Source organism: Bufo gargarizans, chromosome 6, assembly GCF_014858855.1.
Source record: "Bufo gargarizans isolate SCDJY-AF-19 chromosome 6, ASM1485885v1, whole genome shotgun sequence".
NCBI lineage: Eukaryota > Metazoa > Chordata > Amphibia > Anura > Bufonidae > Bufo > Bufo gargarizans.
Window position 1 is genome coordinate 135,791,104 of NC_058085.1, and position 15,359 is coordinate 135,806,462.

Here is a 15,359-nt window from a genome sequence, read left to right on the forward strand (position 1 = left end):
ATTGAAAAATGTTTAGCAACAACCCTTTTAATGGCACAAACTGGAATGGACCTTTCTATTGTGACTGCAGCATCATTTATTTTCCACTGAAGTGAAAGGTAGCAACACTGCAGTTACCAGCCCTGACCACTGCACAATGGACAGAGCTGTGTAGTTCCAGCACTACTTCAGAACATCTGATTGCCAGGGGTGCAGGGTCTCAGAGGCACATTCGCAGCTTTGGGGCACTTTCTCTTTATGCCCCTGAAACAGGACTTTGGGGACCATTCAGCAAAATCTATCAATTAATGGTTATTAAATTTTCTAATTTTGAAGAGCTCCATCTGATGCAGAGATATAAGGTAACAGATGACCTGTTCCTGAAGATGGCCCTCAACAGCCTGGACAACCGCTTTAAGCTGGCAATAAACCCTGCTGATTTTGGCAGGACGAACTGACCATGTAATGTGCATTGTGATGAAAAATGCTGTGGGAGATGAGGAGCAGCTGCCCGATCCTACTGTTCTTGGGGAGTTTGGACAACCCCAGAGAGGTCTGCTTGGCCAAGCGTGCATGAAGGGCTGTGAGGAAGAGCAGTCGGCTGAACAAGTGTTCGGTGGTCAGGTATCTCATGTGTTTGGTCACCCTAGGCTCAGCTTCCATCATGGGCTTGAATTTTGCTTTGTATATATATGGTTCTGTTTTCGGCCATCTCCAGCACTTCCATAGAAATGAATGGAAGTAGTGGCGTGCTTTTTCATTCAACCATTAAGTCCCCTTGCTCATCAGCAGAGGGGTGGCATCTATCCCCATCACTGGTGTACTTGTGTGACTATTTCATTGGCAGCATTATTAGGGTGCCCTCACACAGCACAACTTTCGGCAAAAAGGCAGGATCAGGTTGTAATGACCCTATCCCTCCAGGATGGTTGTAACTGGAGGATCTTTAGAAATAGCATGTAGTTCGCTAATTCTACGGGCTGATGTAAGTGCCATAAGCAAAACCAGTTTTAAAGTCAAGTGTTTAATGTCACAGGAATCAATTGGCTCAAAGGGTGGCTGGGTTAAGGCCTTCAGGACTACATTCAAATCCCAAGGGGCTACCCTTGGAATCTGAATAGGAGTAATCCTATCCACAGCTTTAAAAAAAAAAAAAAAAAAAAATCTGATAATACATGGCTCACTGGCAAAATTCTGAAGGAAAAGGGCAGAAAGAGACAAAACCTGAACTTTTAGGGTGTTTTTGGTCAAACCTAAAGCTAGCCCTTTCTGAAGAAACTCTAGAATATGATGGATGGTACAGAACTAGGCAATGAGCTAGGATTGAGATTATAACATTTTATAAACTTCCTCCAAATTCTTGCATAAATAGAGATAGAGACCTTTTTACTTTAAAAAAGGATGGCAATAAGTTACTGAGAAAACCCCTTTTTGGCTAAAAGGACTAGGGATCGACCGATATTGATTTTTTAGGGCTGAGGCCGATACCGATAATTTGTGAACTTTCAGGCCGATAGCCGATAATTTATACCGATATTCTGGGAATTTTCATTTTTGAAAAAAAAAAAAAAATTCCCACAAATCTGCTGAAAATTAATGTTTATTGTTAATGTGTATTTTTTTTTGTAAATCTTTATTTTTCATTTATATTGAATATTTTGGTGTTTATTATTTTTTTGTAACTTTTTTTTTTTTAACTAACTTTTAGCCCCCTTAGGGACTAGAACCCTTGTCCTATTCACCCTGATAGAGATCTATCAGGGTGAATAGGAGCTCACACTGTCCCTGCTGCTGTGTGCTTTGTGCACACAGCAGCATGGAGCTCATCATGGCAGCCAGGGCTTCAATAGCGTCCTGGCTGCCATGGTAACCGATCGGAGCCCCAGCATTACACTGCTGGGGCTCCGATCGGAGGAGCAAGGGAGAGGGGATCCTGTGGAGGGGCGCACTGCGACTGGGGTGGGGGGCCCTATGCGCCACCACTGGGGGGGGGGGGCGCACTGCGCCACCAATGTCTGATACTGGGGGGCTTGGGGGGGGCGCACTGCGCCACCAATGAAGCTTAATCTCACATTTATTCATATACAGGAGGCGGGAGCTGGCTGCAGGATCACATAGCCGGCTCCCGACCTCTATGAGCAGTAGCTGCGATCCGCGGCACCTGAGGAGTTAACTACCGCAGATCGCAGCTACAGCTCAGAGGCCGGGAGCCGGCAATGTGATCCTGCAGCTCCCGCCTCCTGTATATGAATGAATGATAGATTAATCTTCATTGGTGGAGCAGTGGCCATAGCTCCTCCCCTCCTCCTGTCCCCTGTCCTTACATTGGCGGCAGCGGCAGGAGCAGCACAGGGGGAGGAGACACTGCTTCCTTCTCCCCTGTGCTGCTAAGGGGAACACGGAGAGCGCTGTCAGCAGCGCGATCTGTGTTCCCCATACACTATCGGAATATCGGCAAAATAGATGCAGATACCGATAGTGTTCAAAATCCTGAATATCGGCCGATAATATCGGTAAATCCGATAATCGGTCGATCCCTAAAAAGGACCCTTTCAAACGCCACGCTGTCTAGCGAAGACCTCGAACTGCTGGATGGTAGACTGGACCCTGGGACAACAGAGCACCCAGGGATCTGAAACAGACATCAGTCAAAGAGAAGAGTAAACCATGCCCTTCTCGGCCCAAATGGAGCGATTAATATCACTCTCGTTCTGTCCCTTTTTTTCAGTACTACTGCCAATAATTGAAATTGGGGGGGGGAGCATAGGCTAGAGGAAAATCCCAATTTAGGAGAAGGGCATCCACTCCATAAGGGAATTCCCTGGGGTTTAGAAAGCTGAATCGATCTATCTTCTTGTTGAGATGGGAGGCAAACAGGTCTATTACCGGCATCCCCCAGAGCTTTGTAATCTGCTCAGGAAATCGGCCTGGGTATTTTCTTTCCCCTTAATATAGAGCGCAGAGATGTGGCCTACTTTCCCCTCTAAAACCTGCAACATACGTTTTGCCTCTAAACAGAGGCGGGCTGACCTTGTACCCCTTTGGTGATTGATATATGCTACAGTCGTCTGATTGCCTGATAACACCCTGAGATGACTCGAACCCACCAGGGACTGGGAAGCCAATATCGCTAGCTACTACCAGCTCTTTCCTGTCGGAGAAGGACTTTTGAATTATGGACCATTGACCTTGAAAGCTGTGAGCCAGAATATGAGCCCCCCCCCCCCCCACCCCCAAGTGCTTGCATCCGTAGTGAGAACTATTGGACCTAGATATGTCCATGGAACCCCTTGTATACAATTTTTTCAGTCTTTCCACCACGCAAGACTTTTTATTGTCTCGCTTGGAATTCTGAGTCTTTAATCCAGGAAGCCCTTGCTTTTCTTGAATGCCTCTAAAATTTCCATCTGCAGTTGCCGAGAATGCAGTTAGGCCCATTCTACTGCCGGAATACAGAACACTAGGGACCCGAGGACTGACATAGCCTTCCGGATCGTCAATCCGGGGAATGTTAGGGATCGTATCTGATCTTGACGATCTTCTCCTCTGGTAGAAAAACCCTTTGAGACTCTGAATCCAGAGTAAGACCCAGAAATCTTTGACATTTCTTTAACATTTTTGTAGTATTGGTCTGGACTTTTTCTGGTTGACCAACCACCCCAGCTCCTGAACGGTCGTCATCACTACTTGAACTGCCTCTTTGCAACTCTGATGGGTCTTTGCAACTATTAAGAAATCGTCCAGGTATGGTACCAGCATAGTGTCCCTTAACCTTATGAATGATACCATCTCCGACACTACTTTGGTAAAAACCCTTGGGGCCATAGACAGACCGAACGGAAGGGCCTGAAACTAGCATAGATGGTCCTGCATGAAAACAGCTATCCTGAGATATTTCTGAAACTCCAGATGGATAGGGATATGGAAGTAGGCATCTTTCAAAACTAATACTGGCATGTGACAGTAAGGAAATGGAAACAATGAGGTCAACAATTCAGCTTCTATTTTGAACTTCTTGTATACTAGGAATTTGTTTAGATTTTTTAAATTGATTATGGCCCTGAAAGACCAGTTTGGTTTGGGTGCTAAAAAGAGAGGAGAAAAAAATAAATAAATAAAAAAACTCCAATAGCTAGTGAACAGGAACTGGAATCAAAACACCTATGACCAACAATTCTTGCACCCTTTTATTATCGGGGAAAGTGTTTGGTTTACAGAATGAGTCTTTGTAATCACAAATCTTTTTGGTGGAGAGGAAAGGAATTCTGGTTTAACCCTGTACGGATAATATTCAGTACCCATTGCCCTGCCATTTTTCTCAGTCGGAGAGGCAAAACCGCAATCTTCCTCCCACCTTTGGACTGGCGTCATTGTTGAGAGGGTTTTTTATCTGCTGAGGAAGAATTTCTGAATAGAAGTCCTTCACCCGCAAAGTTCCTAGATCCGAATCTCTGATCTTTATCCCTAAATGGTCTTTTCCCTCACGTCCCCCGAGAAGGCCGAAAGGGTCGCCTAGACCAAAAGGGAGGGAAAGGAGGGAAGGTAAGTGCTAGGGAATCTCTTTTATCTGCAGCTTTTTCCAGCAGATCGTCCAGATCAGGGCCAAAAAGAAACTCCCCCTGACAAGTGATGCCGCACAATTTTTGCTTTGAGGCTACATCACCACCCCTCTAGCTAAAGGATGATGAAACCTCCTCATTAAAAGGATATTTCCATTTAAAGCTCTTAGGGATAAACATCTTCCTGTAGTTTTTTTTCCATTCCTTATTAATTAGGACTGAAACGCTCTTGTGGACTGGAAAGCATCTACGCTTCCTTTACTGCAGACCCTCAAACATGGAATCTACTATTGACTTATCTTTAACCTCTTCATTGTTCATAGTGGACCTAATTGCTTTGAGTAATTTTTCCGTGTCCTCTATGGCAAAGTAAGATCTACAGTCGTGGCCAAATTTTTTTAGAATGACACAAATATTAGTTTTTACAAAGTTTGCTGCTAAACTGCTTTTAGATCTTTGTTTCAGTTGTTTCTGTGATGTAGTGAAATATAATTACACGCACTTCATACGTTTCAAAGGCTTTTATCGACAATTACATGACATTTATGCAAAGAGTCAGTATTTGCAGTGTTGGCCCTTCTTTTTCAGGACCTCTGCATGCTCTCAATCAACTTCTGGGCCAATTCCTGACTGATAGAAACCCATTCTTTCATAATCACTTCTTGGAGTTTGTCAGAATTAGCGGGTTTTTGTTTTTCGACCCGCCTCTTGAGGATTGACCACAAGTTCTCAATGGGATTAAGATCTGGGGAGTTTCCAGGCCATGGACCCAAAATGTCAACGTTTTGGTCCCCAAGCCACTTAGTTACCACTTTTGCCTTATGGCACGGTGCTCCATTGTGCTGGAAAATGCATTGTTCTTCACCAAACTGTTGTTGGAAGAAGTTGCTGTTGGAATTCATCTGATCACTCTTCATAACATTCTGGAGTATATGCAAATTGCTATTATAAAAACTTAAGCAGCAACTTTTCCAATTTCCAATATTTATCTAATTCTCAAAACTTTTGGCCACGACTGTACTCTCAACTTCTTTAGATGAGGATGAACAAACAGAGGGAAAATTCTCCAGAGGGGAGTCACTGTTAGCAGACGACTCGTCCTCAGATACATTTTCTGCCGCCTTTTTCTTCTTATTGGTTTTAAGAGTATTCTTTACTTCTGATCTAATCAAAGTCTTGATATTCTTTAAAAAAGAAGGGGACTTCTCCGCCACCGTTCTATCAATACATGGTTGGCAGAGTTTTTTCTCATAGGAGGATCAAATATATCCTACATAAAGGCACATTCCTTGTTCTTTCTCTTGACCAGCACCTTCTTAGGCTTGCTCTAAACAAACAAGAAAAAACTTCCAGTGAGAAACAAACATATTTAGACTTACTGGTAATTCTGTTTCCTTGAATCCACCATGACGGCCACAATGAGAGATATCCCTTGACCTCTTTACGGGCAGGAATACACAGAGAGAGACTTTAAATTGCCCCCACACCTGCTCCCCCTCAGTGTTTTTACAAATTACCCCATAGGTGAGCAATATTATGTGTGTCCCCTTTGAGTATTACTTCATACCAAAATAGAGACTTATATTGGATAATATATATGCAAAAAAAATAAAATAAATAGAAGAGAAAATATATAGGCCGTCGTGGTGGATTCAAGGAAACAGAATTACCGGTACGCCTAATTACGGTTTTCTATTCCATCCACCATGACTGCCACAATGAGAACTAACAAATACTTTAAATAGGGTGGTAAGCCGCCTGCAGAATCTCAGCCAAAAACGAAATCTGCAGAGGCAATAATGTTTTACAAAAGGTGTTGAGACTTGACCAGGTAGCTGCTTTGCAAATCTGATCTAGCGAGACACCAGCTCTTTCTGCCCAAGAAGAGCGTAGCTACATTCTATAGTGGATCTGATCCACCTAGCTATCAAAGCTTTGGAAGTTTTTTTCCCCCCTTATTTCGGCCACCAAACAGGATTAGGAGATTATCTTCTATTCTGAAACTTTTAGTTGTGTCGCAGGAGTTGCATCTTCTCTTCTACCTCCTCTTCTGGGTGGCTGGTGACAGATGGTAATACTATCTCTTGTTCACGATGAAAATTAGAAACCACCTTGGGGAGAAAACCTGGATCTAGTCTTAGCACAATTCGATCCTCGAAAATTCTAAGATATGGTTCTTTACAGGAGAGTGCTTGTATCTCACTTAGACGTCTTGCAAAAGTGATGGCCATCAGGAAAGCCGTTTTGAACGATAAATGTTTTATAGAGATTTCAGAAAAGGGAGAGAAAGGAGGGTTAATTAGCCCCTATAATAATCGCCAGAGAAGTGTTCGGATACTCCTCCCCCAGCCAACTGCAAAATCTTTTCCAGTTTTTGAGACAAATGGCTGATGTAATTTTCTTCCTACTAGCTTTAAGGGTAAGGATTACTTTGTCTTAAAGGCCTTGTCTTCTTAGTGATTCACTCTCAGGATCCAGACTGCCAAATTGTAGATCTGGGGGTTTGGGTGGTTTATCGGGCCCTGATACCTTACAGGGAAAACGTGCGCTATCTGCCATGGTTCTTCTAATGCCCACTGTCTCAGGATTGAGAATCAGCTTCTTTTAGGCCAGTGGGGAGCTACCAAGATCATCGTTGTTTCCCCACCTGGCAGTGATCTCGTGAAAAAGGTTGTTATTTAATGTCCATTTTCCTGGATCTATTTTATTTTGACTTACGAAGTCCGCCTCTAGGTTCTCCGACCCTTTTAGATGGACTGCTGTTAAAGGGGTTGTTCAGAGCTGAACCCGGACATACCCTTATTTTCACCCAGACAGCCCACCTGAGGCTAGCATCGGAGCATCTCATGCTCCGATTCGCTCCCTTGCCCTGCGCTAGATCGCGCAGGGCACGGGTTCTTTTGTTTTCAATAACACACTGCTGGGCGGAAACTTCCACCCGGCAGTGTGTTCTGGGACGTCACCGGCTCTGATGGGTGGGCTTTAGCGCTGCCCTAGCTGTTTTTACTGGCTAGGACAGCGCTAAATCCTGCCCATCAGTGCCGGTGACATCACCGGGTTTCTGGCAGCCCCATGGAGAGCCCCGGTACGTCACCGGATCTCCAAAAAATGCCTTTGCCCTGCGCAATTTACTGCTCCGATGCTCAAGTCGGGGGGCTGCCGGAGTGCAAATGGAGGGGTGTCCGGGTTCAGCTCTGAACCCAGACAACTCCTTTAAGAAAATAATATTTGTTTCCGCCCCGGAAAAATATTTTTGCTAGTCCCCCAGTGAATCGGACCTTGTGCCCCCTTAGTGTTTCAGGTACGCCACTGTAGTGATGTTGTCCAATAGGACCTTCAGATGCCTGTTCTTTATTAGGTCTACTGCTTCTGTGAGTGTCATAAGGACTGCATTCAGTTCTCTGTAGTTTGAGGATCTTCCTTTTAGGCTGTTTGGCCAGTCTCCCTGGAAAAAATGGTGGCCTATCATTGCACCCCAGCTTGAAGAGCTGGCAACTGTTATGACCTGAGCCTCTGGGATCTTGAGCCATTTTATGCCATGGAGCAGCTTTTTCTCTTCCTTCCACCAGTTCAGATTTATTTTGACTGTTAATGGTACCTGTATCATCCTGTCTAAGGACGTCTGCTTCCTGTCCCATTCTTTCAAGATCCATGACTGCATGATTCTTGTATGGGCCTGACTCCATGGAACCGAGTTTATGCATGCAGTTAAGTTTCCTAAAAGGCTCATTGCCGCCCCCCCCCCCCCAATGGAACACCTGTGGGATTTTTGAAAGCGGCTTATTTTGTTTTTGAGAGATCTTACTTTGTCCTGGGGTAAATAGGTTGTTTGGGATACTGAATTTAACTACGCCCAGGAACCTTTTTTTTGTAGATGGGGCGAGTATTGATTTTTTTTCTCGATCACCCATCCTAAATCTGAAAGGGTACTTAAAACTTCTTCTGTAGTCCTGAAGGTTTCTTCTTTTAAATTGCCAATTATTAGGAAATCGTCTAGGTAGGGGATGATATTGGTTCCATTACTGCGCAGAAAAGCGATCATTTCCACCACCAGTTTGGTAAATGTTCTGGGAGCTGATGAGATACCAAGGGGGAGGGCTATGTACTGAAAGTGATGGAGGAGTCCCCCAGGATCTCTTATTGCAAAGCTTAGGCATCGGTATGTGATAGTAGGCGTCTTTTAGATCTATTGACGTCATAAAGACACCCTTTGGAATCAACAGAATCGTAGATGCGATTGACTCCATCTTAAATCTTTTGTATATTATGGATCTGTTTAAGGGCTTTAGGTTTATTATTGTGCATAATGTGTCCTCTGGTTTTTTGATTAGAAAGAGACCTAAGTAGAATTCCTTTCCCTTTTCTGAGTCTGGCACTTCTATGACTACTCCTGATCCGAGTAGGTCCTGAGTACCTTGCCAAATGTTTTCGCCCACACTTCTGTTTTGGATGGTAAGGGAGAATAATTCTGGAGGTGTTGGAGAATTCTATTCTGTATCCCTGAGCTATGATATTTAGTGCCCATGGGTTTGACGTAACCCGATTCCACTGGGTTAGAAAACTCTTCAACCTTCCTCCCACTTTGGAGTCATTGTTTATTGTTCTGTTTGTTTTGGGAATTGACGAAAGGGCCTTTTCTTTATTTTTCCTCCAGAAACCACTTTTTAATCGGCTGATTTTTCCAGTATTTTACCTAACACTGACCCAAAAACAAATTCCCCTGAGAAGGGAATAGAGCATAGTTTAGACTTAGACGTTTTATCCTCTGACCATGCCTTCATCCATAAAGCTCTTTTAGCTGCATTGGAAAAGGCTGCATCTCTTGCAGCAAAGCGTACCGATTCAGCTGAGGCATCTGATAAAAAAAAAAAAAAAAAAAAGCAGTTGCTGATTTTAACAATGGCCAGGAATATGATATCTTCACTGGGGGTTTTGTTTTTTAGGTGATCTTTTAATTCTGATAACCAGAAGTACATGGCCCTTGCCACGGATGTAGCAGCAATATTGGCTTTTACCCCAAACAGACGCCTCCCAAGCTTTTCTTAGTAACGAATCTGCTTTGCGTTCCATTGGATCGCTAAGTTGTGATACGTATTCGAATGGTAAGGCCGTCTTTTTTTTTACTACCTTTGCCACCTGAATATCAATTTTAGGTTGTTTCATCAAAGATCTTACATTTAGCTTGATCGAATCGTAGACTGTTCCTGAATTCTTTGGTCACCCCTAGTCTTTTTTAAAGATCAATCCACTCATCCAATATAATTTCTTTGATATTTTCATTGATGGGAAATACTTTTGTTCTTTTTGTACATAAACCCCCGACCATCTCGTCCTGTACCGTACGAGGTTTGGGAATATCCTCTATGCCCATGGTAGACCTAACTGCTTTCAGTAAATCTTCCATTTTATCCGAGGAAAAAAAGTATTTTTTTATCATCCTCTATGATTTCACTCTCTGAGAAGAGTTCTTCCTCAAGTACCCGTCTAGAGGGAGAGGTATACTCATCAATGTCCTCGGCCTCAGAAGAGGATTGAATGGATAACCTAGGTTTTTTGGCAGGCTGGATAGGCGTACTAGAAGTAGTCAGAGATGCTAGGGACGATTTAATCTCATCCTGGATAAACGATTTAATCTCAGACAGGATAGATGGTTGCTCCTCTTTTAAGACGTCAGAAATGCATTGTTTGCACAACTTTTTTTTTTTATAGTTATCAGGAAGTATCCTGACACAGGTTGCGCACTTTAGGGATTTAGACTTAGATTTAGTATCTCTTGTACTCTGATGAGTGAAGGAGAGCAACCAAATATCAGCATATTTATAAGATAATATATAAATACTTAGGGGAACTCACAGTAGGAGCAGCCGGAGAGGGGTCAGAACCCTCCTGACGGGATGCTGGAGTCTCAGGAGTGGACATACTGGCGGTGATGCACAGCTCCATGCTGCATGAGCGCCACTTTTTAAACACTTCCTGGTTTCATCTGGGCGCGTCATCAGCTCTGCGCCCAGGCTCCGCCCTCCCCTCACCTGCCGTAAGATCAGAGGGACTCCGCGCTCACGTCCCACATGGATCTGGCATCAATGGTCTGCTTCCGACACAAAGTGGAAGGGAGACCGCGAACCAGAAAGGAGCACAGGTCCCAGCTTAAAGAGGACCTTTCACTGATTCTGACATTGTGAACTAAGTATACAGACATGGAGAGCGGCGCCAGGGGATCTTACTGCACTTACTATTATCCCTGGGCGCCTCTCCCTTCTCCCGCTATGCCCTCCGGTATCTTCGGTCTCTAAGTTATGGTAGGTGGAGATTTCGGTCACTAAGTTATAGTAGGGGGAGTCTGCCCTTGTTCTGTTGTAGCACTGGCCAATCACAGCGCGGAGCTCACAGCCTGGGAGGTTATTTTCTCCCAGGCTGTGAGCCCTGCTCTGCGATTGGCCAGAGCTACAGCAGAACAAGGGCAGGCTCCCCCTACCATAACTTAGTGACAGAAATCTCCACCTTCTATAACTTAGTGACCGAAGATACCGGAGGGCATAGCGGGAGAATGGAACGGCCCAGGGATAATAGTAAGTGCAGTAAGATCCCCTGGCGCCGCTCTCCATGTCTGTATACTTAGTTCACAATATCAGGATCGGTGAAAGGTCCTCTTTAAGCCGGGACGAGTGTCCACGTTGCCCACTGCTGCCCAGCCTTAGCTACTGCCGCTGGAAGGCAAATACTTGCAAAACTTCACCTCCCCACTGGGAGGACTCTCTCTGCGACCTAACCCCATAGGGACACAATGAGGGGAGAGGAGGGGTGGGGGCAATTTAAACGTTCTCTGTGTATTCCTGCCCCTACAGAGGTTAAGGGTTATCTCTCATTGTGGATGGAATGGAAAATGCAGCTGCATGATAACTCACCCAACCGCTTCCTCGGTGCCCAAAGTATCGGAATTCGGTGTCACATTCTTCCTCTCTATGGATTCCTGCATCCTGTCTTCCTCCATCATGAAAGTGGATCAGGCAATTTTTGCATAAAGGCAAGCCTGCTATAAGGGGTTAAAATATTAGATTTATCCCAGGGGTCAAATGACATGGAACCCCCCATTGCAGCGAGAGAGAGAGGGGAAGGAATATGGGCACAGAAAATCATGCTTCTGTAACCTGGAAGCTTGAAGCGTTGCAATGATTTGTCCTCAGAATGGGGCACATGCCTGCTCCACTACTTGCAGCTGTGCAGGCTTCCTTACATGCTGAAGGCCGGAAGCACGCACCAAAGCTCCGCCTCCACTGGAAGAGACCGGCTCCAGCGTCCAACACATGGCGTGGCATTACTTCAATGAAGATGCCCACGCACCTGCCGCAAGAAGCAGGGGAGCTCCCAGAGCTCCCCTGTATCCTAGGGTCCTGACAGCCTGAACATCAGCGCGAAGGACCCCGGCAGGATACCGCTAGCCCTCTCGGGACCCCCTAGGATAAAACTGTAGATCTCCTACTCCAGGGACAGGAAACCACTGAGGGGTGGAGAGAGGTCCCACCTTTTATTCTGTAGGTTTCCTGTCTCTGGAGGCGGATCCTCTATCTGTGGTGCTGTCGTGGGGGAAGGGAAAATTATGTTTTGTTGCTGATTTTCGGTAGCCAATTGTCTCCATTCATTTCAGTGCAGATGCAATCTGCATAGAAATCCGCAGAATTATTCACTAAATATCCATTCTATCCCATTATAATAAATAAAAATAAAAAACACACACAATAAAACCCACAGCATAATCTGCAACGAAAAATGCAACTTTCTTAAATACGTACCTCCAGAAAAAACGTGTGAGGGCACCCTTAGGAGGTACGTTTTGTGCATCTCTCACTGTCCCGAGTACTAAGGACACCTGCATACGCTGCGGAATATGTGCAGTTTTTCTACGTGGAAAAAAAGCTGCTTATCCCAGTACGAACAAAGTATGATATTACAATGATCTCATGGACACTGCAGATTTGCCACACAGATTTCAAATTAAATATCATATCAATTACGTTTGCGGTTTTAGCTGCGGATTTCACGCTTTTCAATGGAAGGGTGAGATCTGTGGGAAAACTGTATCGAATCTAAACCAAAAACTGCTGATAGACATTGCAGATATGCTGCAGAATTGCAAATTAATCCGCACGGAAGGTGGATCTTACGCGCGTTCACCCGCACCCGTGTGCAGGTGGCCTAAAAGATGGAGCATCATCACTAGACAAAAGCGCTATTTTTAAAGGGAACCTGTCAGTTGCACTCTGCTGTCACAGAGATGATGGCAGTCAGTATTTGTTGGGTAACTGCACAAGATGCGGATTACATGAGGTTTTTCCGTATGGATCTTAGCACAGAAAAAAAATATATAACTTTACCAACAACGTGAAAGACATTTTCCAAATCTCATGTAGACATTGCGTATTTTTAACATGCGGATTTGAAGGCATGCAGCGCGTCAATTGTTTGTGCAATTCCAAACTTTATACATAGCAGTTAGCCACATAGACTTCATTAGGATTGCTGACAGCAAATGTGGGCCTCTTGCACACGGTCGTTGCTCAGCCGTTCAACTTGAATGGATCCGTGATCCATACGCACCGCAAATAAACAGAACAAGTGAATGGTTCCTGTGGCATATTGGCAATGGCTGGGTGCGTGAGGCCTTAGGCTACATGCACACCAACGGTGTTGGCTTCCGTGTCTGTTCATTTGTTTTGTTTTTTTTGCGGATAGGATGTGGACCCATTCATTTCACCGTGTGCTGTCCGCATCAGTATGGCCTTTCCATAGCCCCACAAAAAAAAAAAAAAATAGAACATGTCCTATTCTTGTCCATTTTAGGCATTGTGACAATGGATCCACAAAAAAAAAAAAAAAAAAAACGGATGGCATACGGATGTCATCGTTTTTTGGCAGGATCCGCAATTTGGGGACCGCAGGTCACATACGGTTGTGTGCATGTAGCCTTATGTGGATTTTTTTGCGGTTTTGGTGCGGATTTTCTGCACAGAATACACAACAGGCAGTAGCCTAAACCTATGTTCGCATCTCCGGTGACCGTTGTTCTGGCACAGAACAGCCTGCTGGCATTCACTGGATCCAGCATTGCCAGATTCAACAGATCACCACCTCATCCCTATTGACTATAATGGGATCCAGCAGCGCCGCCCTTCCCCCGCCAGACAATAAGCAGCAGGTTCCTTTACTGCCGCGCATAGGAAAGAAATCTGTAAGTCATCTGAAGATGTGGGGGAGCTGCGGGGGTTCAGCATGTCAGCACTGTAAAACTCTTGACGGCCATCACAGCAGTGACAGACCACTGAAATCTCAGCGGGGGCAGCTGACCGGTTCCCTTTAAAGTGCAAAATGTATTAAAGCGCACTTGATAAATTTGGCTCATATTTCGCCAACACAGACTCAAGCAAAAGTGTCTCTAAACACCCCCAAGATAAATGTATCCGAAGTGCTTAGGCCTCATACTCATGATTGCTTGTGATTTGCAGTCCGCAAACTGCGGATGCACAAAATACAGATACCGACCGACTGCCATTGTCAAAACACAGGGGTGCTGTCCAAATTTTTTGCGGCTCCATTGAAATGCATGGGGCCACATCGGATCCGCAAACAATGCTGATTGGATGCGGAAAGAAGTACAGTCGTGTGCATGAGGGCTAAATCTCATTACCGGATGCTGTATAATCTGGACTAGGCTCAGGGAATAAAACCCGTACAATATGAACACCGCAGTGTGTCATAAACCGCCGTATGCGGCAGAGTCTGAGAAGTTCTGTAAGATTCCCAGTATCGGGACCAAGGACTAATGTGAGGACACTGAGGGCCGGCTGCAGAGGACAAGCAGACATGGAAGAGGTCCTATGTGAAGTGGCAGAAGAGGACGGTGCCCGCACCTCCACAACATCCTGAGGAAAGTGGCACACAAGACAATTCCGGCAATCACATGGAAAACCACATCCTATAGCAATGACCTTAGAGGACCCAGAAAACAACCGGGGAAACAGTGGTGTGTTGCCAAGGTCTGCCATAGCCAGGACCCACATACCAAAAATGGGGTGGGTTAGGGGGCATGAACCATTCTGGTGGGCACTACATTGTATATACTGCTTTCCATGGCAATGATGGAGGGCAACCATGGAGGGTGAGATGAGTGGGGGCTGGGAGGGGGTGTATCGGGCAATGGAGGACAGAGACTAGGAGGGGGCTGGGGACCGGGGGAGGAGCCATACTGGAAGCTGATAGCCTGAGTTCATATAAGGTAAGGCAGACACGGGGGTACGGAAAGGAGACCCGGTAATACGGGGCGCTGCTGGGGCAGGACTCCCGTATAAAAACAGCTGACGAGAGACGCCTGTAATACCGTCCGGTGCTCAGCGCTGCTCCGCCACCGCCTGCGATTACTCTCACACTTCCTGCCATCCACCCCAACAAACCCCCGTACCTGGAAGTCTCGGTCTTCGTTAAATCGGGAGAATCTATCCGTGGCCATCTTCCTGCGTCTGCGGGAACGAGTGTCGCCTCTCCGAAACTCCGCCCACTCCCCCCGCAAGACGCACACGATGAGCCACGCCCACGCGACGGCAGCACGTACTAGTTCTACTCATGTCATACGTATGGCTAGGCCCCGCCCACCGGCTGCTGGACGTGACATTGGACTTGGAGCGTTCGGAACGTTTGTAGATGCGGGGCTCAGTGCTGAGCGTTCTATGCCCGATCATAGTCGTGCGAGGACATTGCTTTAGTCCGGCGTCCGATAATCCAGAATGTATAATACTGTGACGAGGGCACATCAGCGGATTTCGTACAAGC

At 45.6% G+C, this 15,359-nt stretch overlaps 1 protein-coding gene across 2 annotated transcripts in view; it reads right to left on the reverse strand.

Annotated features, from left to right (window-relative positions):
• GPATCH8 (G-patch domain containing 8) overlaps positions 1–15,116 on the reverse strand; it is a 60,379-nt gene extending 45,263 nt beyond the window's left edge. Inside the window, exon 1 of one of the 2 annotated variants that reach the window (XM_044300119.1) lies at positions 14,992–15,116. In XM_044300119.1, the coding sequence (XP_044156054.1) occupies positions 14,992–15,039 (48 nt within the window). In that variant the 5' untranslated portion in view covers positions 15,040–15,116. The remainder of the gene's footprint in view (positions 1–14,991) is intronic. The other variant, XM_044300120.1, reaches the window with a different exon arrangement.
• Positions 15,117–15,359: the final 243 nt, after the last annotated feature.